The sequence below is a fragment of the Pocillopora damicornis genome, chromosome 5 (genome assembly GCF_964200805.1).
Source record: "Pocillopora damicornis chromosome 5, jaPocDami1.2, whole genome shotgun sequence".
NCBI lineage: Eukaryota > Metazoa > Cnidaria > Anthozoa > Scleractinia > Pocilloporidae > Pocillopora > Pocillopora damicornis.
In genome coordinates, this window is record NC_142674.1 from 19,036,748 (window position 1) to 19,061,502 (window position 24,755).

At 40.1% G+C, this 24,755-nt stretch overlaps 9 protein-coding genes and 2 pseudogenes across 12 annotated transcripts; 5 read left to right on the forward strand and 6 right to left on the reverse strand.

Moving 5' to 3' along the window:
- The first annotated feature begins 120 nt into the window (after positions 1-120).
- On the forward strand, positions 121-24,323 carry LOC113664480 (glucose-6-phosphate exchanger SLC37A2). Of its 2 annotated transcripts, XM_089208004.1 has the most exons (13): positions 128-368; positions 1,893-1,985; positions 2,498-2,564; positions 3,239-3,319; positions 3,805-3,873; positions 4,315-4,440; positions 4,763-4,828; positions 5,307-5,379; positions 6,301-6,382; positions 7,030-7,120; positions 8,229-8,323; positions 22,701-22,930; positions 23,584-24,323. In XM_089208004.1, the coding sequence occupies exons 2-13, from the start codon at positions 1,972-1,974 to the stop codon at positions 23,778-23,780; spliced, it is 1,191 nt and encodes a 396-aa protein (XP_089064130.1). In that variant the 5' UTR covers positions 128-368; positions 1,893-1,971; the 3' UTR covers positions 23,781-24,323. The 2 variants fall into 2 exon arrangements, with proteins under 2 accessions (XP_027035875.2, XP_089064130.1); XM_027180074.2 differs by lacking the exon at positions 2,498-2,564 and having other exon boundaries at positions 121-368.
- Positions 7,766-9,700, reverse strand: LOC149045824 (histone H2B.1 pseudogene; annotated as a pseudogene). The gene has a single exon (XR_016187072.1). The product of XR_016187072.1 is annotated as a histone H2B.1 pseudogene (transcript).
- On the forward strand, positions 10,011-10,988 carry LOC113664482 (histone H2A). Its single transcript, XM_027180076.2, has one exon. It carries the CDS (start codon positions 10,011-10,013, stop codon positions 10,389-10,391), a length of 381 nt encoding a protein of 126 aa, XP_027035877.2. The 3' UTR covers positions 10,392-10,988.
- On the reverse strand, positions 11,463-11,939 carry LOC149045825 (histone H4). Its single transcript, XM_089208008.1, has one exon. It carries the CDS (start codon positions 11,865-11,867, stop codon positions 11,556-11,558), a length of 312 nt encoding a protein of 103 aa, XP_089064134.1. The 5' UTR covers positions 11,868-11,939; the 3' UTR covers positions 11,463-11,555.
- Positions 13,182-13,866, reverse strand: LOC113664483 (histone H2B.1). The gene has a single exon (XM_027180078.2). It carries the CDS (start codon positions 13,811-13,813, stop codon positions 13,439-13,441), a length of 375 nt encoding a protein of 124 aa, XP_027035879.1. The 5' UTR covers positions 13,814-13,866; the 3' UTR covers positions 13,182-13,438.
- LOC149045826 (histone H2A) lies at positions 14,011-14,596 on the forward strand. Its single transcript, XM_089208006.1, has one exon. It carries the CDS (start codon positions 14,149-14,151, stop codon positions 14,527-14,529), a length of 381 nt encoding a protein of 126 aa, XP_089064132.1. The 5' UTR covers positions 14,011-14,148; the 3' UTR covers positions 14,530-14,596.
- On the reverse strand, positions 15,732-16,342 carry LOC149045827 (histone H4-like). Its single transcript, XM_089207823.1, has 2 exons — positions 16,195-16,342; positions 15,732-16,055 (listed from the first exon to the last, which is right to left on the reverse strand). Exons 1-2 carry the CDS (start codon positions 16,340-16,342, stop codon positions 15,829-15,831), a joined length of 375 nt encoding a protein of 124 aa, XP_089063949.1. The 3' UTR covers positions 15,732-15,828.
- LOC149045828 (histone H3) lies at positions 17,957-18,617 on the reverse strand. The gene has a single exon (XM_089208009.1). The coding sequence runs from the start codon at positions 18,484-18,486 to the stop codon at positions 18,076-18,078; it is 411 nt and encodes a 136-aa protein (XP_089064135.1). The 5' UTR covers positions 18,487-18,617; the 3' UTR covers positions 17,957-18,075.
- LOC149045829 (histone H4) lies at positions 18,641-19,417 on the forward strand. The gene has a single exon (XM_089208007.1). It carries the CDS (start codon positions 19,011-19,013, stop codon positions 19,320-19,322), a length of 312 nt encoding a protein of 103 aa, XP_089064133.1. The 5' UTR covers positions 18,641-19,010; the 3' UTR covers positions 19,323-19,417.
- LOC149045830 (histone H2A) lies at positions 20,620-21,230 on the reverse strand. Its single transcript, XM_089208005.1, has one exon. It carries the CDS (start codon positions 21,183-21,185, stop codon positions 20,805-20,807), a length of 381 nt encoding a protein of 126 aa, XP_089064131.1. The 5' UTR covers positions 21,186-21,230; the 3' UTR covers positions 20,620-20,804.
- LOC149045831 (histone H2B.1 pseudogene) lies at positions 21,370-22,158 on the forward strand (annotated as a pseudogene). The gene has a single exon (XR_016187073.1). The product of XR_016187073.1 is annotated as a histone H2B.1 pseudogene (transcript).
- Positions 24,324-24,755: the final 432 nt, after the last annotated feature.

Consider the following 24,755-nt stretch of genomic DNA (forward strand, 5'->3'; position numbering starts at 1 on the left):
AAAAATTGCTCTGAAACAGCCCCGAAATTTTAAATTACCTTTGCTGACTGTTTTCAGTTTGTTTTGACTTGAATAAAATTAAATGACCGCATTTCCGCAGCATGGGTTTTCATTCGCCCCAATCCTCACTTGGTTAAAATTCAACATGGCGTCCTGACCGATTATGCGGTGGAGTTGCCCAATCTTATTTGTTTCTCGATAATCAAGGCCTTTCTCTCTTCCGTAACTTCACTTATTCGTTATCACCTTAATTCTGTTTAAGAGCGATGGCGACAATGGATGGGTATAAAAGCCGACAGTTTTTTACTCTTTTGTTGAACTGGCTGAGTTACGCGTCAACCTACTTGCTTCGCAAACCATTAGGAGTGGTAAGAATCGCATCAACCTCTATGAACTTCCAGTCTTACAAACTATAAATTGATATAAAACATGTTAAATTATTTTCCTTAGAAGACGTCTAATATCCAGATATTCGAGGTCATAGAAAGTTAAAAATAGCAAATTAAATATTGGTTGTGGGCTTAAAATTCAGCAGAGCGTTTCGCTTTTGAATCTGTTTTGCATTTATTTGACGAGGTTGTAAGTAAGTAACGCCTTGATTTATCAGAGGAGTTTGGAGGAGATGAAATGGAAACATCATGAATTTAATCAAATCGTTAATTTCCAACTTAGAAAGGTAGCCATGACAACTAGTTTTTTTTTCCAAAATATCTTCTACCTTGTCACTTCAAAAGTAAAACAAAAACAAAAACAAAAATAGAAAAAAAAAGACTCTTGGGGCTCGTTATTTAAATAAAGTTTAGCTGCAGCTTAACTAAAATGCATTCTAAACTATATTTAATTTAGACAAACCTTTTATCTGTCTTGAACAGTTTTTTTTTGTGATTAGTGTTAAGAGGGCTGAAAGCTAAGAGTGAAAGGAAATTTAGTCAACCCTTTGTTAAACTCCCAGAAGTGATCAACATGAAACTTCTCCCCATAATATCCTTACATTATCCAGCAAACAGGTAATGAAAATATTTAAACTTATCAGGTAGAAGTTGTTAACTAGATCTAATACAAAATTCTCAGAACTAAATTTACAAGGAAAAGGGTAGCTGGTAATGGGGAGAATTAACAATCAGATCATGGGAGTTAAAGAGTTAAAGAAATTTAATTAGATAATACTTAAAGCTTGCTGCTTGCATAAAAACTGCACTTTGGGTTGGACCTCCTCTAAATAACTAGCACTTCATGATTTATGAGGAACTTTCAAAGTTGAGCCCTGAGCCATGTTGATTTGGCAGATCTTACAACTTAATTCTATAATTAAAAGTTTGGACAAAATTTCTTGACAACACCACACTTCAATATGTATACAGTTCTTGAATAAAGAAAACAGGGGCAGAAACATTAGATTGCCTTGGGGACTATGGCTTTTTTTAGGGATAGTATGGTGTTTTAGGATACATCACATAAGTGAATCATGCTTTTTGTACTTGTTGATTGGCTAGTTCTGAAGCAAACATCAAGCAGTATTCACCTCTAAGCAGATGATGAGACAAAATCATGTGTCAAGAGTTGAATCTCTGACCTTTTTTTGGTATTTTGAAAGAAATATACTTATTTTTTTGTATCTGTTTGGTACATATTAAGACAATTATTCACCTCAGAAATGGTGAAAAGTGTTGGTTAAATATCTCACTGCTTTGCCGTGTGATAAATACCTACCACTAATCACCTCCACTTGGGTGAATAATTTTTAAATATGGAGATCTTTTCAAAGTTCAAACTGTTACCTCTCCTGCGTTGCTTGCCCCATTAACTGCTATTTTTTCAGTGAATTTTACTGAATGTAATTACTCAATAACTAAAAGTTTGTTTTGTGTTTCCTGTGCATCAATCATGTCTAGGTCAAAGCAGATATGGCTAAAGTATACAATTTATCAAGAACACAGCTTGGTTTTTTGGACACAGCTTTCTTATTGCCATATGCTGTTATGCAGGTATTCAATTCAACTGCTGTTAATTAACCTTAGATTAAGTTGGTATATTCTCCACACTGTTCTATATACATGTCCTAAGGTGCTGATGTGGAGAACTTGTCTAAGAATCAAGGGCTTCTTTAGTTGCTGATCATGTTCTTTATTCTCGCTACCTTAATGTTTGATTGAGGGGTTATATTGTAAGAAGAAATTAGATTCCGGTCACTCTCATGGGTCAAAGGGTTGAGAAGGGTAATCACAATGAGCTTAGTAGGGTCTTCCAAAAAGTGGTCAATGCAAGAAAACATCTTCCTGGGATTAATATCACGCTGCAATAATCTGAGTCATACGAAGGCAAGAATACAGAGTTGTGTGGCTGGAATTGTTAGTTTGGCTCTTTGTCTTTCAGGCAAGACTGCCTTGCCATCTCACCAGTATCAGTTTTGTCTTTAGTTACTCACTAACCGTCAGATTCAAACTAAATTTCTTGCACTGAAATGGTGTTAATTCTGGTTTTTTTGTTTTGGTCACAGATTTACAAGTTTTAAGCCAACAACAAAGAGCTTTCAAGCAAACTTAACCCTTAACACCTCAACATCAGTATGCATATTCTCCATTAACTCCTCTTAGCTTTATACATTAGTTTCCTTTGGTACTCACAAAGAGAATTTGTTCAACAATCAAAGCTTCTTAGGATTCACATCATTTCCTTTATTCTCATGAACTTATTTGTATGATTCAGCAGACCTGTAAGAAGAAATAAGATACTGGTTGCTCTTAAGATTTATTTACCCTTTACTCACTAACATCAGTATGCATATTCTCCATACTAATCCCAAGATATTTCCTAGGGTTCTGACAAGGAGAATTTGTTTAATAATCAAGAGATTCTTTAGTTGGTGATCATTTCCTTTATTCTCATGACCTTAATGTTTGATTCAGGGGTGATATTGGAAGGAGAAATTAGATGTTAGTCACTCTTAGGAGTTAAAGGGTTAACCTATGCATTTACACCCTTAAATCAGTATCAGTATTCTCCATACTCCTCTCTATCCATTTTCTTTTAGTACTGAAAAAGAGAGTTTGTTTAAAAATCAAAGCTTCTAAGGTTGCTGATCATTTACTTTATTCTTATGGTCTTAATGAATGACACAGCAATATAACTGTAAGGAGAAATTAGAGGCCGATCACTCTTATGATTTAAAGGGTTAAGATGTTTACAAAATGTATTTTCGATTGTTAGTTATTTTAACGAGTATTCTCATTATTTGTAGATGACATTATCATCATTTGGTGACAAATATGGGCCTCGGAGAGCATTGGCTGTTTGTTTGATATGTTCTTCACTATCAATGGTGAGGCAGAATAACATGTGTTTATTCTGACTTTCACTTAGTATTTTTATTACAATTAGAAGTTATGTTGCAATCTGATTGGCTTATTTGCTGTTGCCTATAAGAATACCGACAGTTACTACTTGTTGATATTTTGTATCTATTTATTCTTATCACGTTTCTGATTAAAAGAATATAGCTGTTTTAATATGAAATTTCATCTTAATCACTCTTGGGTGAACTAAAGGACTTTTACAATTTTAAAAGGTTGACCATTACCCAGACTATAACGTAAGATGAAATAAATTCTGACTTGAAATTATAATTTTTATTGAAAGTCAAGAACTTTGTTTCCTTTTATTTTGGTTACTGATAACAGATCTAAAGAAAAAGGGCTTCTTATGAACAAAATCCTCAAAACCCAAGGCACACATGTACACATATGCTGATATTTTTGATGAGTTACTGACAATAATAATTGTTGTCTAACTTTCATTTGTTTTTAGATTTCCTTTGGTTACTGGAACAGCGTATTCATGTTTTCAGTTCTCCTTTTCTTGAATGGAACAGCTCAGGTTGATATTTAATAGTTATAATTGGGGGCACCTGCAAAATTCCTTAACAAAAAGTTGTAAACTGCTCAATGCAGTTTAGCTAAAGACCCTTAAAAAGTACCATAAAGTGTATTATAGCATAATATTCAAATGGAGTTCATCCCAATATTTTACTTTCCACAAGTTATGTGGCTCATCCCTGACATAAGCAGGCTCTTGTCTCACTTGGCTCACTCAGGGGGGAATAAGAGCAATTGGAGCACAGAATCCTAAGGTTTGAGGTTTGAGGTTCAATTCCTCCCAGGACTCAGAATTTTTCGTAGTTTATCCCACACTCAGACAAGACAAAAAAACATCTTGCACTATTTCTTTACTAAGCTCACAATTTACCATTGTTCTTATTCCACTTACAATTAAGATGTTATTTGTAATAACTCAATTTTAAATAAATGTTCATCATAGTCCACAGCCTGGCCAAACGCCGTTAAATCACTGACTGGATGGTTTAGCAACAAGCAAAGGATGACCATCTTTGGTTTGTTTGGAACCAGTAGTTTTGCAGGAGGAATTCTGGGAACAGCAATGGCTGTGAGTACTGCTGTGAACCCTTTCACTCCCCTAGATCTCATGAGTAATTCTCCTTACTGTCTGCCATACAATTCTTATGATATTAGTTCAGAGAACTTGGAGTTGGATCAACTAATAATCCCCCAATTGACATTTTTCTTTATTCTCCCCACTTGTCTGCTTAACTTTGTATTGATATTGTAAAGAGAAATTCTTTCTTGGTCACACTTTGGAGTTAAAGGGTTCAGAAGAGTTTTCTGTTCATGGTAAATTTCATCAATTCATTTTATTTTTTTCAATAAATGAAAAGTGTTTTTTTTTTATTTTTCATTTTTTATTGTAGGTTCAACTACTGTCTATGTTTGCTCCAGATATGAAGATGATCTTTTTCATACCATCTATTATTGTGGTAGGTTTTCTAGGAATTCATTTAACCCCTTTACACCCTAATATCAGTATGCATATTCTCCATACTGTTCTCTATACATTTCTTAAGGTACTGACAAGGAGAATTTGTTTAACAATCAAGAGCCTCTTTTATTTGGTGATAATTTTGTTAATTCTCATGACCTTTATGTTTGATTCAGGGGTGATATTGTAAGGAGAAATTAGATGCTAGTTGCTCTTAGGAGTGAAATGGTTAATAACCTGCATTTCTAAACTTTCTTTCAAAGAGAAAAAAACTTCATAAGAGATTCCTGTCAAATAAAAGCCTTCATTGAAATATGACAAACGAAACTCAGAAAAGTTTCAAATTGTCAAACCTCCCCTTGTTTTTTAACTTCTGCTATGATCCTCTGTCATTTTTAGAATTTACTGATCAGTGTGGAAGGGGTCTAAGATCTTATGACCTAGACAGACTTTTTGTTTGTAATTTCCTTTTGTAGGGTATCATTGGTATTTTGGATTACTTGTTCCTCAATTCTCCTTCAGAACTTGGGATTCCTGATGCTAATGCAGGTGAATTATACCCTAAAACTGCTCAGATCAAATAAATTATTCTCCTCTCTAGTCACTATATAATTTGATTTAGCTAAGTTAAAAGGATTTGGTATTTAATCAGGATAACATAATTTAGCTGATATGCTCCAACTGTATTTTCAAAACCTATGCATGGGAAAATGTATGGAAGTGGGGGAAGAAAGAACCTGTTTATCACCTTTATCTTGTCTCTGGATAATTATGTTTATTATTTGAGTTGATAATGTGAGTTAATCACTATAGAGAGTTTCTACAGCTGTTGCTTTGAGCATTAGTTCTTTGTTAGCTCAGTCTCTTCTCTGATGAAGAGCCAATGCTCTTAACATCACCTTCATGAAGCTCTTAACAGTGGCCCATTTACATTTAATCAACTCAGTTGATTAAACCAAATTATCTTGCAGTACTCTCCTTCGAGGCAGCACCACAGCACCCTGTTTACAAACAATTTTGGATAAGATTTTTGTGATATCCAGAGTAACCAGGGTTGAGTAGGGGTTATTAGCCTCAGCCTTTGACTTTGGCTGATAATCCTTACTGAGAACTTAAATATTCTGAACATCACCAAAACTGAATTAAATAATTGTCTTATTACTCATTGAATTTTGAAAAAATGGTTATGACAGTAAGTGAAACTGATTATTTATTTCTAAATGAGTAGAAATATACAAATCAGCAAGAAACACATGATTACCCTTAGATATCATGCACTGTATTCATACATGACATGATTATCTGTGACCATGAGTTTCCCTAACATGTGATTATTGTATTTATTGTATAATCTGTGGCTAGATGACATCCCAGGTGCTGATTTAGAAAATTCACTTTATGCTTTCGATTCATAAGAGAAGTGACAGCAATTTTAAAGTATAAAAATATCGTATCTCTGTTTGTTTGAAGAATCAGCTGAGACACCTTCAAATACTCCAGAAACTGGTAACCCACCAGCTCAATTGAGTTATAGTCAACTGTGGAGTTTAAGGTAAGGCCTTCTTTTTTGCTATGCCTTTCTAAACTGGCCCTAGTTGTTTATAGGGTGGATAACGCTATCCACTGGATAAATCTCTATCTGGTGGGTAGTGCAGTAAGTGTAGGTAATAACATGATTTCTAGTGCAATTTGGTGCTAATACCCATAAGTAAATTTTTCAAAGACAACAAAATTGCATGAGCCTGTAGGGCAAGTGCAATTTGTAGTCTTTGGAAAACTGATTGACAAGTGCTTATTACATCAAATTGCACTTGAAATTATGTTATTACTTGGTAATAATGTAAAACTATATAAAAAAAACATCACAGAAAGTCAAGACAAATGAGATTTTGAAAGGGTGTGTGCGCTACTTGAGTTACAACTTTGCACTTGTTTTACAACTTTAAATTCATGTTACCAGAGAATGCACTAGTTTTCAGCCAATTAGAAGTGTATAATTTTTTTATATTTGTTATCATTTATCCCCTGGTCAGCAATTTTTCCATAGGATAGTGTTGGCTGCCCTTTCAACAAATGGGCCTACATCATCAGTGTGCATGGGTTTGCTTTGGGTCTTAGGCTCCAAACCTCAAAAATTCAGTGTCTTTATGCAGTTCATTCATGTTAATGCCTCATCTTAACAATTTGATTTGTGTTTAGGATGATCCCAGAACTCAGCTGGGCTACTTGTTGTGTAAAGTTGGTCAGATATTGTATGTACATGTGGCTGCCGATGTATCTTTACCAAGCGGTAAGTGCAGTTCACCCTTTAATTCCCATATCAAGTTTGTAATTCTCTTTACTGTCAACCATACAATTCTTATAATGTTAGTTCAGAGAATTTAATATTGGATCAAATAATTATCCCCAAATTGCTATTTTTCTTTATTCTCATTACTTATCTGGTTGATATTGTATTGATATTGTAAGGAGAAATTCTATCTTGATCACTTATGGGAATTAAAGGGTTAACATTAATTCATTTTATTTCCAAGACTTTTCAAGTATTTTGCCCCAGATGACCCCTATAACTCCGGGCATGTTCCTACACGTCCCTCCACCCGAGTTTGAGGTCTATATTGTAGGTTACAGACCAGTTTTTTTCTGCTTGAATTCATGGCCCAAGCGAGAACATATTAAATCAGAGCCGGAAAAAAAAAAGGTTCCGTAACTTACGGTACGTACTGAGAAAACTAGGTGAGCAACATATTCACCGGTTTCTTTATGCCTTTGTTCAGGAACCGTTTGGGCTATTCTTTTCAGAGCATCTAATCATCAAATTGTAGACCAAAAGAATTATACTAAATAACAGATCTAAAATCTGATATCACATTAATACTGGGTTGTCTTAACATTGAACCACACGGCCCAGGCTAATAAAAAGAATAGGACATGATCACAACGATGTGCTTTTAATTTCACCCAGCAACTTTAACACAATAGGAAATAAACCGATACTGGGAGTACAAAAGAATTTGGCTAGTGTGACCTTGATATACCCCACGTGCTCTTGTTTGGTCCCTGTCTCTGTTAAGCCCCTCTCAATTTAGCCCCTCTCTATGGAGCTTCCTCTCTATGGAGCTTCCTCTCTATGGAGCCCCCACTCTTTGAAGCTCCTTTTCTAATAAGCCCCTCTCTAATAATTCCCCTCTCTAAGAAGCCCCCTCTCAATGAAGCCCCCTCTCTAATAAGCCTCCTAGTCGAACACCAACTCGCTGTTATACCTCTGTTATAAGAGTATACAATTAAGAACAGATAGAAAAACAGTCTCTGTTAAATAATTTAGACGCAATGAATAGTAGCTAGGTGGGTGATTGGATTTTGAGATCTGATGGTTTAAAAATGCTTTTTACTCGTAGCTCAACTACACCAAAATCCAGGCGGGCTACTTGTCCACAGTGTTTGAAATAGGAGGAGTCGTGGGTACTACCGCGTTGGGCTTTGTCGTAACCAGGTAAAATGGTTGGAAATTGTTTTAGTAGGAGTGTGAATCATTTCAGTTCTATGCCATCAGCGTTCAATTGCTGACCGAGAGACAAGCGAAAGACTGCGCCAGCAAAAACGGCGGTTATCAGGGCTGCGGTTTTCCTTCGCCTCATTCCCGCCTTTTTCTGCACATCCGCTTTTTCGCCTCCCTTCCACGAACTGATAGCTTAGCAGTTTTAAGGTTAGCATCAGCGAAATTAATTTTCAAAATGTATTGTGTATCAGCATCCTTCCCGCGATCAGCGACAAGGGACGATTCAGAATCTAACTCGATGTAACCTTTCTACGCGAAAAAAGCGTTAACCACTTGTTCTTTTCAGCTCAGACACGCGCGTTTCTCGCTAAACTCCTCTTAGAAGACCGTATTAATTTCAGGATAAAAAGTCTGAAATTAAACATATTAAAGTTGTAGGGGGGGGGGAAAAACTTTATCTCCATGAGATAAAGTTATGCAAGTAGAAAACAGCAAAAAAAAAAAAAAAATTGCGCGGAAATTCGGAAGTGTGGCGCACGACAAGAAGCGCCTCACACTTTATTCGCTGTTTTCTTGACTCGCGCGACGGACTTCGCCGAAATAGAAATGCTCGTTGTCTATGTTTGTCCTGTAAGCTAATTTGCGGTCTGTACACAGGGCAATTGATCCTAAAGTAAGTAATTTACTAATCATTTTGACTCGATGTTGCAAGTTCCTACTACTGTAATCAGTTGTTAGTTTCATTCGTTCAAAGTCACGGCCGTATTTAAAAGATTAATCTTCACACCGAAACAGTGATACAAGAATGCAAAAATTGGAAATAGAGAAGGAATGATAATATGCATTGTTGTTTTACAACTTTTAAAACTGTTAATGGCGAAAAGAAAAATGGTTATTTAGATACGGATGAGACGTTCGTACGTTGGTAAGACTTTCATGACATTTGGTGGCTCCTAAAGGAGCCGTTTTTTTTGGCGGGAAACCCACGAAGCGAGTTTACTTGCTGCTAGTGTACTTTGTCACAGCCTTTGTTCCTTCACTGACGGCGTGTTTCGCCAGTTCGCCGGGCAGAAGCAGCCTGATCGCAGTCTGGATCTCACGGGAGCTGATAGTCGATTTCTTGTTGTAGTGGGCTAGGCGGGAAGCTTCGGTAGCGATGCGCTCGAAGATGTCGTTGACGAACGAGTTCATGATGCCCATGGCTTTGCTTGAGATACCAGTGTCAGGGTGAACTTGCTTCAACACTTTGTAGATGTAGATAGCATAGCTTTCCCTTCTCTTTCCTCTCCTCTTCTTCTTTCCGTCAGCAGCAATTGCCTTTGCCTTTCCGGCTTTCTTCTCGCCTTTCTTTCCTGCAACTTTGGGAGCCATAATATCTGAAGAACAGTTGTAACTTCAATACCGGGCAACTTGATGCTTCTTCAATTTATAGTGAATAGACGGAAGGATCAATTATCATACGGATCGAAATTCTCGATTGCTGATTGGGTATCAACCCAAAATGACCGCAGAGGTCAAACTTCTTTGTATTTCATTTCTTTTGTAAACAAATCAGAGACAACGGTTATTGAAATGATTGGCGCTTTTCGATCCTTCGTCCATAAATAACTAACCATAAATATCGAAGGTCATTCATTGTCCTGCATTCTCGCATCGAGTGAACTTTACGAAATCTTCAAACATGTCTGGTCGCGGAAAAGGTAAAGCTAAAGGCACCAAGTCCAAAAGCCGCTCATCCCGTGCAGGGCTTCAATTCCCAGTTGGTCGAATCCACCGTCTTCTCCGCAAAGGAAATTACGCTGAGCGTGTTGGCGCTGGTGCACCAGTGTACTTGGCTGCTGTGCTCGAGTACTTGAGCGCCGAGATCCTCGAGTTGGCAGGCAACGCTGCTCGTGACAACAAAAAGACAAGAATAATCCCCCGTCACCTTCAGCTGGCTGTCCGTAATGACGAGGAGTTGAACAAACTGCTTGCCGGTGTCACCATTGCACAGGGAGGTGTTCTTCCCAACATTCAGGCTGTTCTTCTGCCCAAGAAGACCGAGAAGAAACCAAAAGCCTAAACAAGTTTTCCACTTCCTACACAAAACGGCTCCTTTAGGAGCCACCAAATACAACTAAAGTCTTTATCAACGGTTTTTAATTCCTTTCATATCCGTCAAACATACTCAAACTCAGAACTACAAAAAAATTACTTGAACAGAAGCGGCTCCACTCTCCCAGTTAAAAAACATCCTCTTTACTTACAACATGAAAGAATGGTTGCTCGCTGTAGCAGTTAAAATTGTGGTCAAGACCTTTTCACAATTTCAAATTCGTTATGAATATCATGGAATCATGTGCTCCCGTTTTAAAATAACTTGGCTGTCTTTCGTTGACGCGATTTTGGACTGCAAGTGGTTAGCCAGGAAAATCCCTGAACTTTCAACTTGCGTCGATTCGTGATCTATTAATTTTTTTGACAATTCTTTCGCCGTGACAATTACCCGATTTTTCTGTTTAAAATGCACCAATTCTGACTTGTGATTTACGTGCAGAAATCCGCGACGCTAACCGATCATTCTGCCTTGTCACTAGACCGTTACAGGAATTGCGCCAAAATTTTCTCGGATTTTCTTTCATCACCTACAATGCGCCAAGTAAAGAAAGCAACAAATATTTATATTTGACTGATCAGTACTCGATGACGCAAAGCTGTCTATAATATTTTGCACCTGCAAATCCGACACAAAGTGAAAAGTTTACTTTCTTTTCCTCGGACCACTCGATGGAAGAACGTCACAGACATTGCACCAAATTTGTCACGCGTGGAGGGTATATTGAAATTTTCTTGTTATTCGATACTGCATCTGTGGTCGTCTCAGTAAGTATAGCGGCCACAAAATGTCACAGTTCAATGCTTTCAAAAACCCGGCAACGCTCCGTAGTAGTGTTCTCTTTATTGCGTTTCTGTGCATTGTGAATCACTTCACTAGTTCGCATGCTTCAACATATAAAGACAATTATGTTCCATGGTCACGCAGGAAGATGAAAGGCGGCCACTTCATATTCTACAAAGCCCCGAGAAAATGTACTCTGAAGTGGCTATTCGGGCGCGCGCTTCAAGTAGCAAGAAATAATATAATTCCAGCCTCTTTCTAATCGATTATTTCAACAACTTTATTGGTCACGACTTTTTTAAGACTTGGTGGCTCCTAAAGGAGCCGTTTGTTGTGTGAAGTGTCCGTCTAACCACCAAAACCGTACAGAGTGCGACCTTGTCTCTTCAGAGCGTACACCACATCCATGGCTGTCACAGTCTTTCTCTTGGCGTGCTCGGTGTACGTCACAGCATCACGGATCACATTCTCGAGGAAAACTTTGAGAACACCGCGAGTCTCTTCGTAGATCAAACCAGAGATACGCTTGACACCGCCACGACGAGCGAGTCGACGGATGGCTGGCTTAGTGATACCTTGGATGTTATCCCGAAGGATCTTTCGGTGACGCTTGGCGCCTCCTTTTCCGAGTCCTTTACCTCCTTTACCGCGACCTGACATGTTGATTAATACTCGAGTGACTGAGTTGTGCCCGAATGACTTGCGTTTCTGTAGTTTATAGGGTCAACAATGACCTCTCAGAAAACAAGACAGGCGTGGCTTGGGATTGGTTGAAGACAGAAGAAAGGGCTAAAGGCCAAATTATTTCAAAACATATTCAAATTATCATGTAAACACAGCTATTTGTTAGCCTGCGCGCTACCAAATCAAACAAGTGCTCACATTTAGTTGATGACAGTTCGTTTGAACTATCACAAACCAATTTCGTTAAGCATTCTCTCCTTTAAAGCAAGTTTTTACACTGCTCAGAGATGTTCCAAAGCCTGATAAACCATTCCAGGTCGATTCGGATCGAAATACAACTACATAACTGTGATATTATATACAGTTTCCACACTTGGCCAATCAGATCACGCATTTTATAGTTAATCAGACACAAGCCCGTCAAAGTATAAATAGATTTCGTTTTACATATTTGTTATCACGAAACGTTTTCAAAGAATGGCCCGCCCAAAGCAAACTGCGTGTAAATCTACTGGTAGGAAAGCTCCACGTAAGCAGCTTGTCTTAAACTACTGCCCCTTTCTTGACAAAATTGTTTAGAAAATAGATCGGTGAATAACTGCAAGGTTTGGAATCTTACTAAACGTACAGCAGACTGCTTTCAAAAAGAGTATGAAATATTTTCAGTTTGCAAAATGTTATGTCACGTCAGTTGTTAAAGGACCAAGACTGTGCCAGCAAAAAAGGCGGTTATCAGGGCTGCGGTTTTCCTTCGCCTCATTCCCGCCGCTTTCTGCACGCCCGCTTTTTCGCCTCCCTTCCATGAACTGATAGCTTAGCAGTTTTAAGGTTAGCATCAGTGAAATTAATTAATATGTATTGTGTATCAGCATCCTTCCCGCTATCAGCGACAAGGGACGATTCAGAATCTAACCCGATGTTACCTTTCTACGCGCAAAAAAGCGTGAGCCACTCGTTCTTTTCAGCTCAGGCACAAGCGATTCTCGCTAAACTCCTCATAGATGACCGTAACAATCTTAGGATTATAAAAGTCTGAAATTAATCATATTGAAATTGTAGGAAAAAAAAACCGTCATCTCCACGCGATTAAGTTATGCAAGAAGATAACAGTAAAAAACAAAATTGATGTTGGCGCGCCGCGCGGAATTTCGGAAGAGTGGCGCTGGACAAAAAGCGCCTCACTTTTTATTCGCTGTTTTTTTTAATCGCGCCACGGACTTCACCTAAAAAGAAAGAATGCTCGTTGTCAATGTTTGTCCTGTAAGCTAAATTATGGTCTGCACACAGGGCTAGTGATCATAAAATTAGTAATTTACTAATCATTGATGTTGCAGGTTCCGACTACTCAAATCTGTTTTACATTTCATTCGTTCACACCGAAACAGTGATACAAGAATGAAAAATAGGAAATATAGAAGGAATGATGAAATGCACTGTTGTTTTACGACTTTTAAAACTTTTAACGTTCGTACGTTGGTCAGACTTTCATAACATTTGGTGGCTCCTAAAGGAGCCGTTTGTTTTGGCGGGAAACCCACAAAGTGAGTTTACTTGCTGCTAGTGTACTTGGTCACAGCCTTTGTTCCTTCACTGACGGCGTGTTTCGCCAGTTCGCCGGGCAGAAGCAGCCTGATGGCTGTCTGGATCTCACGGGAGCTGATAGTCGATTTCTTGTTGTAGTGGGCCAGACGAGAAGCTTCGGTAGCAATTCGCTCGAAGATGTCGTTGACGAACGAGTTCATGATGCCCATGGCTTTGCTTGAGATACCAGTGTCAGGGTGAACTTGCTTCAACACTTTGTAGATGTAGATAGCATAGCTTTCCCTTCTCTTTCCTCTCCTCTTCTTCTTTCCGTCAGCAGCAATTGCCTTTGCCTTTCCGGCTTTCTTCTCGCCTTTCTTTCCTGCAACTTTGGGAGCCATAATACCTGAAGAACAGTTGTGACTTCAATACCGGGCAACTTGATGCTTCTTCAATTTATAGTGAATAGACGGAAGGATCAATTATCATACGGATCGAAATCCTCGATTGCTGATTGGGTATCAACCCAAAATGACCGCAAAGGTCAAACTTCTTTGTATTTCATTTCTTTTGTAAACAAACCAGAGACAACGGTTATTGAAATTCAATCGGTCAACAAAGATGTGATTGGCGCTTTTCGATCCTTCGTGCATAAATAACTAACCATAAATACTGACGTTCATCCATTCTTTTTCCTACATTCTCGCATCGAGTGAATCTTTCGAAATATTCAAACATGTCTGGTCGCGGAAAAGGTAAAGCTAAGGGCACCAAGTCTAAAAGCCGCTCATCCCGAGCAGGGCTTCAATTCCCAGTTGGTCGAATCCACCGTCTTCTCCGCAAAGGAAATTACGCTGAGCGTGTCGGCGCTGGTGCACCAGTGTACTTGGCTGCTGTGCTCGAGTACTTGAGCGCTGAGATCCTCGAGTTGGCGGGCAACGCTGCTCGTGACAACAAGAAAACAAGAATAATCCCCCGTCACCTTCAGCTGGCTGTCCGTAATGACGAGGAGTTGAACAAACTGCTGGCTGGCGTCACCATTGCACAGGGAGGTGTTCTTCCCAACATCCAGGCTGTTCTTCTACCCAAGAAGACTGAGAAGAAGCCAAAAGCCTAGACAATGTTTTCACTTACACAAAACGGCTCCTTTAGGAGCCACCAAATACAATGAAAGTCTTTATCAATGGTTCTTTTATTCCTTCCATATTCGTCAAACATACAAAGGATAACCTGAACAGAAGTTGTCTCACTTTTCCAGTTCAAAAATATCTTCTTTATTAATTACATGAAAGAGTGGTTGCTTGGTGCAGAAGTTAAAGTTTGGTCAAGACCTTTTTCACGCACTAAAATTCGTTAAGGTTATTATGGAATCATGTGCTCCCGATTTAAAATAACTTGGCGGTCTTTCTTTGTAGTGATTTTTGACTCCAATTGGTTAGCCGCCAAGATCCTTGCGTTTCAACTCACGTCGATTCGTGGTCTATGAATTTTTTTTTTTTTTATTAGTGGTTCACAATTCTTTCGCCGTGACAATACCCCAAATTTTCAGTTAAAATTACACCAACTCTGACATGTGATTTATGTGCAGAAATCTGCGACGGAAGCCGGTTCTTCTGCATTGTCCCTAGACCGTTACAGGAATTGCGCCAAAATTTTCTCGCATTTTCTTTCATCACCTACACTGCGCAAAGTATAGAAAGCAACGAATATTTATATTTTACTGATCTCGATGACGCAAAGCTGTCTAGAATATTTTGCGCTTGCAAATGCGATACAAAGTGAAAAGGTTTCTCTCTTTTTGTTGGACCACTCGATGGAAGAACATCAGAGACATTGCACAAAATTTGTCACGCCTGGAGGGTATATAAAAATTTTTCTTGTTATTCGCTGCTGCACCCGTGGTCGTCTCAGTAAGTATAGCGGCCACAAAATACATGGTTCAAAGCTTCCAAAAACCCGGCAATGCTCCATAGAAGTGTTCTCTTTTTTTGCGCCTATGTGCATTGTGATTAACTATAAAAGAGAGCATGCTGCAACATATGGAGAAAATTTATGATTCATGACTACGCAAGAAAACGAAAGACGGCCACTTCATGTTTTACAAATTTTCGAACTTCAAAACTGAATAATCTAACCAGACACTGAGGAAAGCAATTTTCTCGCTCGCTGTATTAGCCACAATATCACAAAACTCAGACCGTTTATATCAATTCTAACACTCAACAAATTCAACAGACAAGAAAATGTACTCTAAAATGAAATTCAATGTGGCCATTCGGGTGCGCGCCTCACGTAGCAAGAAAAAATATGATTCCAATCTTTCTAATCGATTATTTCAATCATTTTATTGGTCACGACTTTTATAAGATTTGGTGGCTCCCAAAGGAGCCGTTTGTTTGTGTATCGAGGTGTCCTTCTAACCGCCAAAGCCGTACAGAGTGCGACCCTGTCTCTTCAGAGCGTACACCACATCCATGGCTGTCACAGTCTTTCTCTTGGCGTGCTCGGTGTATGTCACAGCATCACGGATCACATTCTCGAGGAAAACTTTGAGAACACCGCGAGTCTCTTCGTAGATTAGACCAGAGATACGCTTGACACCGCCACGACGAGCGAGTCGACGGATGGCTGGCTTAGTGATACCTGGTGGGAAGGCTCCACGTAAACAGCTTGCCTCAAATTACTGCCCCTTTCTTGACAAACTTGGTTAGGTTTGCAGAATTTCCCACTTGCGTTGCTAAGAATTCCGCACACGCTGGTTCAGTAATCTTGGACTGTATACTTTCTCTTGATTCAGCCTTTATAGACGACAATTCAATATCACACGTTCCGTTCTGGGATCTATCTACTCTATTACAATCTAATCTTAGGGTTACAAAAATGTTACATTTATTAGCTGAGTAAATCCACACCCAGATGCGTAGTTCCATGTGGGATTCAAGATTCACTCACGTTCTACAACGATCCGTAGGCACTAATAATTTCCTATTAAATATGGCTTTACTTGACAATCATGCTGCTAAGTTCCTACGCGCTTAAACGCCTAGCCAATACCTAATTTCACACATCACTGCTGGCTGAACTAATTTGATTATCCTATGCCGCTGCCAATTACATGTTACTTCTAATTGTAACGTTGACTCTGTGCTTTAACCACAGGCGGCCCAAGCTCACGTCTCGAGAAAAAGCCAACGATGAATTCATGAACGCGTCACGCGTTGTGTGACTCGGTGTTAAGTTACGGGAGGAACCGTTGAAAATTTGAACACGTTATAAAGCATAGTATGGGGAACGACATATGGTCGATTTACAACGATAAATATTTCGAAATCTGAATATTTTACACGTAAAATCAATAAAAACTTACTCATGCCCTGTGTATCCGTCGTAGTTTCTAGCGATTTCTGCTGTTTTAAGCTTGCTTTACCATCACTGTTATCCATGTCAAAGACATGGTTAACAGTGATGGTAAAGCAAGCTTAAAACAGCAGAAATCGCTAGAAACTTCGACGGATACACAGGGCATGAGTAAGTTTTTATTGATTTTACGTGTAAAATATTCAGATTTCGAAATATTTATCGTTATAAATCGACCATATTTCGTTCCCCATACTATGCCTTATAACGTGTTCAAATTTTCAACGGTTCCTCCCGTAACTTAACACCGAGTCACACAACGCGTGACGCGTTCATGAATTCATCGTTGGCTTTTTCTCGAGACGTGAGCTTGGGCCGCCTATGCTTTAACGGTAACGAAATTACAACTCACTTAATACATAATAAAATTGACAATAAATCTAGGAAATCAATTTTTGCATGGAAACATTTCTCAACATTTAGAAAGCAGATCGGTGAACAATTGCAAGGTTTGAAATCTTACTAAACGTACAGCAGACTGCTTTCCAAAAGAGTATGAAAATGTTATCAATTTGAAAAATTTTATGACGTGTCGGTTTTTAAAGGATCATACACTACGCTTCCTCGTTAATTTACAGTTTCTTCATGCGTTAGACGAGCTTAGTAAGCAATAAAGACCTCTTTGCTATTTCAATTATTAGAGCACTTTGGCAGAAATTGAAGCATTTAAGTCTCCCGCGTGACGAGACCAAACAATGGTTGCGAAGGAGACTAGGACCAACTATCAAGGATAAATCGTTTAAAATTTGCTTCCATGTTATCTCTTTCGACGGTTGGCTATCTCTGCAACTACAGTGAACTTTCGTTTTGCGTGTGTATGAGTTTGTTTTTCAATCTCGGATAATACGCCAAAGAATATTCATTAAGGGTCAGACTGTTAAAAATCTTTTATGCGAAGATACGTATATGATCATTTCGCTGAAACTGCACACCCACAAAAAATTTAATGGTGACAGCGATCATAAAAATTTTCCTTTTGAAATGATATACACGAGAATGTGTAACCATTGACAGAGTGTGTCGTTCTCGAACTGAATTTTTTATATCAACACGTTAAGTCTTTTACCGAAGCCTTCTCTGTAATTCTAGGATAGAAAAAACCTATCAAGGGAAGACACGAAGGTCGATGCGAGACAATTCTTAGGAGTTGAAACCCCAATTGTATTATAGGGAGTCATTGATCATTGCTTTAATTCATGTGGTGGCTCCTAAAGGAGCCGTTTGTTTGAATGTTGATGCAGTCCACTTATGCTCGTTCTCCGCGGATTCGGCGGGCCAGCTGAATGTCCTTGGGCATGATGGTGACACGCTTGGCGTGGATGGCGCACAAATTGGTGTCTTCAAACAGACCGACAAGGTAAGCCTCGCTAGCTTCTTGAAGAGCCATCACAGCCGAGCTCTGGAAACGCAGATCGGTCTTGAAATCTTGGGCGATTTCTCGCACAAGACGCTGGAAGGGCAGCTTGCGGATCAACAGCTCGGTGGATTTCTGGTAACGACGGATCTCACGAAGAGCGACTGTACCAGGCCTGTATCGATGAGGTTTCTTGACTCCACCGGTCGCAGGGGCGCTCTTACGGGCTGCTTTTGTGGCAAGCTGTTTTCGTGGAGCTTTCCCACCAGTTGATTTACGCGCAGTTTGTTTTGTACGAGCCATTTTTTGAAAAGATTCGAGTAACAAGAAAGCTAACTGAGTGTAATGCCGATTGCTTACAAATCGATTTATACCTTGGCGGGCTAGTTTCTGATTGGCTTTAAAATAGGAGATCTGATTGGTCGAGTGTGGGAACTGTATATAATATCACAGTTATGTAGTTGTATTTCGATCCGAATCGACCTGGAATAGTTTAGAAGGCTTTGGAACATCTTTGTGTTGGGTAAAAACTTGCTTTAAACGATTGAGAGCTTAACTGAAGTGGTTGAGTGGTAGTTTAAACGAACTTTTATAGAACAGATGTCAACACTTGTTTGATTGCAAAGGTTGTTAGCGTGCAGGAGTAGGAGTGCTCACATGCTGGTTTGTAAGATTGTTTACTAATTGGGCCTTTAGCTCCTTTGTTCTGCATTCAACCAATACCAAGCTACGTCTGTCTTGTTTCCTGAGAGGTCATGGTTGCCCTTATAAACTAACAGAAACGTAAATCAATTAGACATAACTCAGTCACTCGAGTAACAATCAGTATGTCTGGTCGCGGCAAAGGAGGTAAAGGTCTCGGAAAAGGAGGCGCCAAGCGTCACCGAAAGATCCTTCGGGATAACATCCAAGGTATCACTAAGCCAGCCATCCGTCGACTTGCTCGTCGTGGCGGTGTCAAGCGTATCTCTGGTCTGATCTACGAAGAGACTCGCGGTGTTCTCAAAGTTTTCCTCGAGAATGTGATCCGTGATGCTGTGACATACACCGAGCACGCCAAGAGAAAGACTGTGACAGCCATGGATGTGGTGTACGCTCTGAAGAGACAAGGTCGCACTCTGTACGGCTTTGGCGGTTAGACGGACACTTCGATACACAAACAAACGGCTCCTTTAGGAGCCACCAAGTCTTGGAAAAGTCGTAATCAATAAAATGGTTTTCGTCATTGATAAAATGTACTGACCTACCCCACTAGGACGGGAGCCGCATTAAACACAGCGTATCAGCGTCCTTCTGCGAAAATTCGTTGCGAAATATTGTTTTATAAGATTTTAATTTCAAGAGAGAATCAAAGTGTCTAATCAAAGAGCGAAGACACAGCTTTCCTACTTGTCTCCAGTGGTTTTATGTTTGGGATTAGTGGTTATAGGAAAGCTCGCGGCCGTTTTGATCTTGCTGCGTCTCGTTTACTTTCTAAGACTAATTGACCTTTAGTACTGGACCTTGCGGTCACAAACACGCATTTGGGCATTATGTCGCAATTTTTGTAACGCTCCATTTCAAGGCTAACTGTAAACGGAACGAAATGATATGAAAATCTGTAATTTGCGAAATAAGATTTCTATTTTGCAAATTACAGAATTTTGTTTCGTAATTTACATATTTCTCTTTCGAAAATTACAGATTTTCATTTCGCAGATTAAAGATTTTCGTTTCGTTTTGCAAATTATAGAAAGCCATTGGAAGCGAATAGTGCACGCTATTTGTGAGTTATAATGGTTCTTAATGCCTAGTTCCCTCTTAAGATCCTATAACCAAGCTCAAGATATTTTAAGATATTGTTTTTTAAGCTTTGGATGATCGAGTATTGATTAGTCACACATTAGTATTCGTTACTGTTTGGCACAATGTAGGTAACGTATTCTTCGGAGCGCAAAAATTTGTGCGCGCTAATGGACTACGATCTTTTGCTGGCTTTCGGTTCAGATAAACTCCCATTATAGTCTTGGAATTGGAAATTAAACGAGGAAAGTTTCGGCATATATGTATTAGTTACTTTTTGGCGCAGTGTAGATAATCTTCCACGCTGGAATCTTACATCAGTTCTTACATCAGTGATGTGTGAGTCAATTTTGGCGGTATTTCTGTAACGTTCTTATCGATCAAGTGAAAAACCGGATAGCGCATTGTTGGTGTTTTTTTTATGGGAAAAATATCTTGGCGAAAGAATTGAAAATCACCGAAACACTTCGTTGACCACGAATCAATTTCATTTGAAAGCACATGGATTTTGGCGGCGAACCATTGTCCGTCCAAATGAGCGTATGACCGCCAATTCCTTGTGGAACAGGAGCACCTAATGTTCAGATCGAATTTGAAATCATAAAATTGACAATAATTTTCCGACTGCCACAAGTAGCGACCAAACTTCCTGTAGTGACTGAATAGGATACTTTTATTTAACTGGGGAAGTGGTATCTCTTATGGCAATTTTATTTGTATTTTTTTTTAATTAAAGCAAGTTTGACGAATTTTTAAGGAATAACAAGCGGTTGATCGAGACTTTTATCGTATGTGGTGGCTCCTAAAGGAGCCGTTTTTTATAAGCAGTGAAAGCTTGTTTAGGCTTTCGGCTTCTTCTCGGTCTTCTTGGGTAGAAGAACAGCCTGGATGTTGGGAAGAACACCTCCCTGTGCAATGGTGACGCCAGCCAGCAGTTTGTTCAACTCCTCGTCATTACGGACAGCTAGCTGAAGGTGACGGGGGATGATTCTTGTTTTCTTGTTGTCACGAGCAGCGTTGCCCGCCAACTCGAGGATCTCAGCGCTCAAGTACTCGAGCACAGCAGCCAAGTACACTGGTGCACCAGCGCCAACACGCTCAGCGTAATTTCCTTTACGGAGAAGACGGTGGATTCGACCAACTGGGAATTGAAGCCCTGCTCGGGATGAGCGGCTTTTAGACTTGGTGCCCTTAGCTTTACCTTTTCCGCGACCAGACATGTTTGAATATTTCGAAAGGTTCACTCGATGCGAGAATGTAAAAGAATGAATGAACTTCAATATTTATGGTTAGTTATTTATGCACGAAGGATCGAAAAGCGCCAATCACATCTTTGTTGACCGATTGAATTTCAATAACCGTTGTCTCTGGTTTGTTTACAAAAGAAATGAAATACAAAGAAGTTTGACCTCTGCGGTCATTTTGGGTTGATACCCAATCAGCAATCGAGGATTTCGATCCGTATGATAATTGATCCTTCCGTCTATTCACTATAAATTGAAGAAGCATCAAGTTGCCTGGTATTGAAGTCACAACTGTTCTTCAGATATTATGGCTCCCAAAGTTGCAGGAAAGAAAGGCGAGAAGAAAGCCGGAAAGGCAAAGGCAATTGCTGCTGACGGCAAGAAGAAGAAGAGAGGAAAGAGAAGGGAAAGCTATGCTATCTACATCTACAAAGTGTTGAAGCAAGTTCACCCTGACACTGGTATCTCCAGCAAAGCCATGGGCATCATGAACTCGTTCGTCAACGACATTTTCGAGCGCATCGCTACCGAAGCTTCCCGCCTTGCCCACTACAACAAGAAATCGACCATCAGCTCTCGTGAGATCCAGACAGCCATCAGGTTGCTTCTGCCAGGCGAACTAGCGAAACACGCCGTCAGTGAAGGAACAAAGGCTGTGACCAAGTACACTAGCAGCAAGTAAACTCACTTTGTGGGTTTCCCGCCAAAACAAACGGCTCCTTTAGGAGCCACCAAATGTTATGAAAGTCTGACCAACGAACGAACGTACCATCCGTATCTAAACAAGCATTTTTCTTTTCGCCATTAAAAGTTATAAAAGTCGTGAAACAACAATACATTTTATCATTCCTTCTCTATTTCCCATTTTTGCATTCTTGTATCACTGTTTCAGTGTGAAGGACTGAGACTTTGAACGAATAAAATTTTAAACCGGTTACGGTAGTCGGAATTTGCAACGCCAAGTCAAATTGATTAGTAAATTTCTAACCTTAGGATCACTAGCCCTGTGTGCATACCGCAATGTAGCTTATAGGACAAACGTGGACCACGGGTAATCTTCATTTTTTCTGCGAGGTCCGTCGGACGAGCAAAAAGAAAAAAAAAAGCAGCGAATAAAAAGTGAGGCCCTTTTCGTGCGCTCTCTGAAATTCCGCGCGGCGCGTTAACATCAATTTTGTTTTTTTGCTGACTTTTCTTTTGAAGTCGCGCGACAGGCTTCGACGACAAGGACTATACTCGTAGTCTAGAACAAGAGCTAATCTTTTTCGTTGACGCACTACTTGCATTCATCTCCCTTGCCCTCCCCACTGGTCTCATCCTCTTACCTCCTCCTACCTCAGGCCCTCGCCTCTCCCTGCCTTCCCCCCCCCCCCCCTTGCTTCTCTCCTTGCCTCCCCGTCCCCCGTCTGAAAAAAAAGCAAAAATGAATCTTTTTTCCGTCGGCTCCCTTTTTTTGTTTCAAAGAGATTAATATCACTGACTCTGTTTCAGGTTACTTCAGGGTAGAGCTGTATATGGTGTGACTCTGGCTCTGTTGGGAAGCACAGTTTTCATGGCTCTTTTCCAATACACGGGAGACTGGGGCCTCATGGTGAACGCGTTATTCATGTTCCTGGCCGGAGCGTGCAATTGTGGCGTTGATCCGTATTTGAGTGGTTCAATTCCTGCAGAGATTGGTGAGCGGGATAATGCACAAGCAGCTGCAACTGGCCTTGTCAATGGTAGGTAGGAATCGGGTCGCCGTCAAGATCTAGTTGCTTGGATAAACCCCTTCCCTTTCCCAAACCTGTTTATTTAGAGGGTTGGGTGTACTCAAGCCCGGAAAAAATTTTATTTACTGGATAGGAGTCTTTCAGGCGCGTGAAGGTGAACGCAAGGGTTACACGAGGGGCGCCCCTCTCATTGCGCTCGTCCCTCGTGTTCGCGCCGCATTTCACTCTGCTTGCGTGAAAAACGCAGAGGAAAAAAAAGGCCTGTTTTGGACGCTAGGCGAAATCTTGAGAAAGGAGACTGTAGTGTATAATTGCTCGTCTGAGAAATTTCCAGTTGGGGCTGAGTTTCTATCAATACGCGCTGTGCTCGATTAAGGAAACTCGCGCCGTTATCTGCACCAATCTGACGGAAAAATCAACCAATCGCAACTTGACCACAAGCGGTTTCCCGACTCCGACAGAAGCGGCTCTAAGAAATAAGGACACAGACGACGACGGGAACAGCAAAACCCGCGAAGATACTGGGTGTAGAGAATGCCTTTGAGACGGGAATTTACAAACAATAGTTTGCCCTCTTGTAATGCCTTTGCATTACTTTACCTTTTTTGTCCAACACACAGGTGATAAGCGCTCTAAAGTTTAATATCCCCTTTCCTTTTCAGGGTTTGGTGGTGTTGGCCCTATAATTGAAGGGCCCGTTGTGGGTTGGATCGCTGACAGGTACGGCTGGACAGGACCCTTTTACTTGATGGTGGCCACGTCCCTTCTTAGCTTTCTTATAATGGTGAAGGCCCACAGGATGGAACAGTCGATGAAACGGGCGCAATTTATGGGAACTATAACTGCAGAAACAGCCTGAAGGACCCTGATAGCAAAGTAGACGCGCGGAACAGTCACGGAGAGAGTGCGGCAATTAGTGAAAACACTAGTTTCGTTCCCAGATCGTTGTTTTTTGATCGTATTTCAATCTCGAGCCCAAGGTTATCTTGGCTCCTTGTTAGTTTGTATGGTCGCCAAACACCGCAGGCGAGGAGTCAAAATTACCCTGGGCTCGAGATTGATCGTATTTGTCAACATCTGTGAGCCGTGAGAGGCCTGAAACGAAGATTACGGGAACTTTTAGAAAATATATAAGAAATGTTTATAAGAAATTTTTTGTTTACCGCACAAAATTTTACATGCAAGATTAAGCGTTTGGTTACACTAACGCATCCCCTAATGACTCAAATGCCCGCCGCGTCGTTGCGGCTACTTTGCATTCTTTTTACAATCTGTTACAACATTCTTATTTTCTTTGTGGGGGAAATATTGATCGTTAGTTTAAGCAAGTAGAACATGTGTTGGGGGTGAATAAAAATATCTAATATCGTCACTGGATGTAATGCCAGTGCAGAGAAGATTTTAATTTCATGTGCAATTAGTCGTCGCATCTGAAAACTGCTATACTGAAAAACTATTAGGTGATTTATCCTCGTGAGGCACCCACATTCTCACGCGGGATTCGCGACTCCCATCGAGACGAGGTTCGCGGCCGAAAAAATATAGCTAGCTCCAGTCTCGCTCTCCATTTTCATTCTTTCCCTAGCCTTTCGTCTGAATGCCACATTCTTTTGTAGGAAGTGAAGTTTTGAGGAACTGGGCGAAGAAATGAATATTGCGTTCAACCGCACAATACTAGTTACCATTTTTGCATTGGTCGATTGCCAATGAGCCCCTTTTACTTGTTACGGAGAAACATGTTAGAGCGCTTTGCGATTAAGTGTCGTAATGCCAAAACTAAAGTAATCACTACAGCCTGTCAGGAGTCAGGAAAACACCTATAAGGGCTAATGGG

What these genes read in the sequence shown, in the direction of transcription:
- LOC149045829 (XM_089208007.1), top strand. Translation starts at nt 19,011, where the DNA reads ATGTCTGGTCGCGGCAAAGGAGGTAAAGGTCTCGGAAAAGGAGGCGCC.
- LOC149045826 (XM_089208006.1), top strand. Translation starts at nt 14,149, where the DNA reads ATGTCTGGTCGCGGAAAAGGTAAAGCTAAGGGCACCAAGTCTAAAAGC.
- LOC149045825 (XM_089208008.1), bottom strand. Translation starts at nt 11,867, where the DNA reads ATGTCAGGTCGCGGTAAAGGAGGTAAAGGACTCGGAAAAGGAGGCGCC.
- LOC113664480 (XM_027180074.2), top strand. Translation starts at nt 267, where the DNA reads ATGGCGACAATGGATGGGTATAAAAGCCGACAGTTTTTTACTCTTTTG. An exon ending in TTCTGGGAACAGCAATGGCT is followed by an intron (nt 4,441 to 4,762) that starts GTGAGTACTGCT and finishes TTTTTATTGTAG; the next exon opens with GTTCAACTACTGTCTATGTT. An exon ending in TGCAACTGGCCTTGTCAATG is followed by an intron (nt 22,931 to 23,583) that starts GTAGGTAGGAAT and finishes TTTCCTTTTCAG; the next exon opens with GGTTTGGTGGTGTTGGCCCT.
- LOC113664483 (XM_027180078.2), bottom strand. Translation starts at nt 13,813, where the DNA reads ATGGCTCCCAAAGTTGCAGGAAAGAAAGGCGAGAAGAAAGCCGGAAAG.
- LOC113664482 (XM_027180076.2), top strand. Translation starts at nt 10,011, where the DNA reads ATGTCTGGTCGCGGAAAAGGTAAAGCTAAAGGCACCAAGTCCAAAAGC.
- LOC149045830 (XM_089208005.1), bottom strand. Translation starts at nt 21,185, where the DNA reads ATGTCTGGTCGCGGAAAAGGTAAAGCTAAGGGCACCAAGTCTAAAAGC.
- LOC149045827 (XM_089207823.1), bottom strand. Translation starts at nt 16,342, where the DNA reads ATGGAACTACGCATCTGGGTGTGGATTTACTCAGCTAATAAATGTAAC. An exon ending in AAAGGCTGAATCAAGAGAAA is followed by an intron (nt 16,056 to 16,194) that starts GTATACAGTCCA and finishes CCTTCCCACCAG; the next exon opens with GTATCACTAAGCCAGCCATC.
- LOC149045828 (XM_089208009.1), bottom strand. Translation starts at nt 18,486, where the DNA reads ATGGCTCGTACAAAACAAACTGCGCGTAAATCAACTGGTGGGAAAGCT.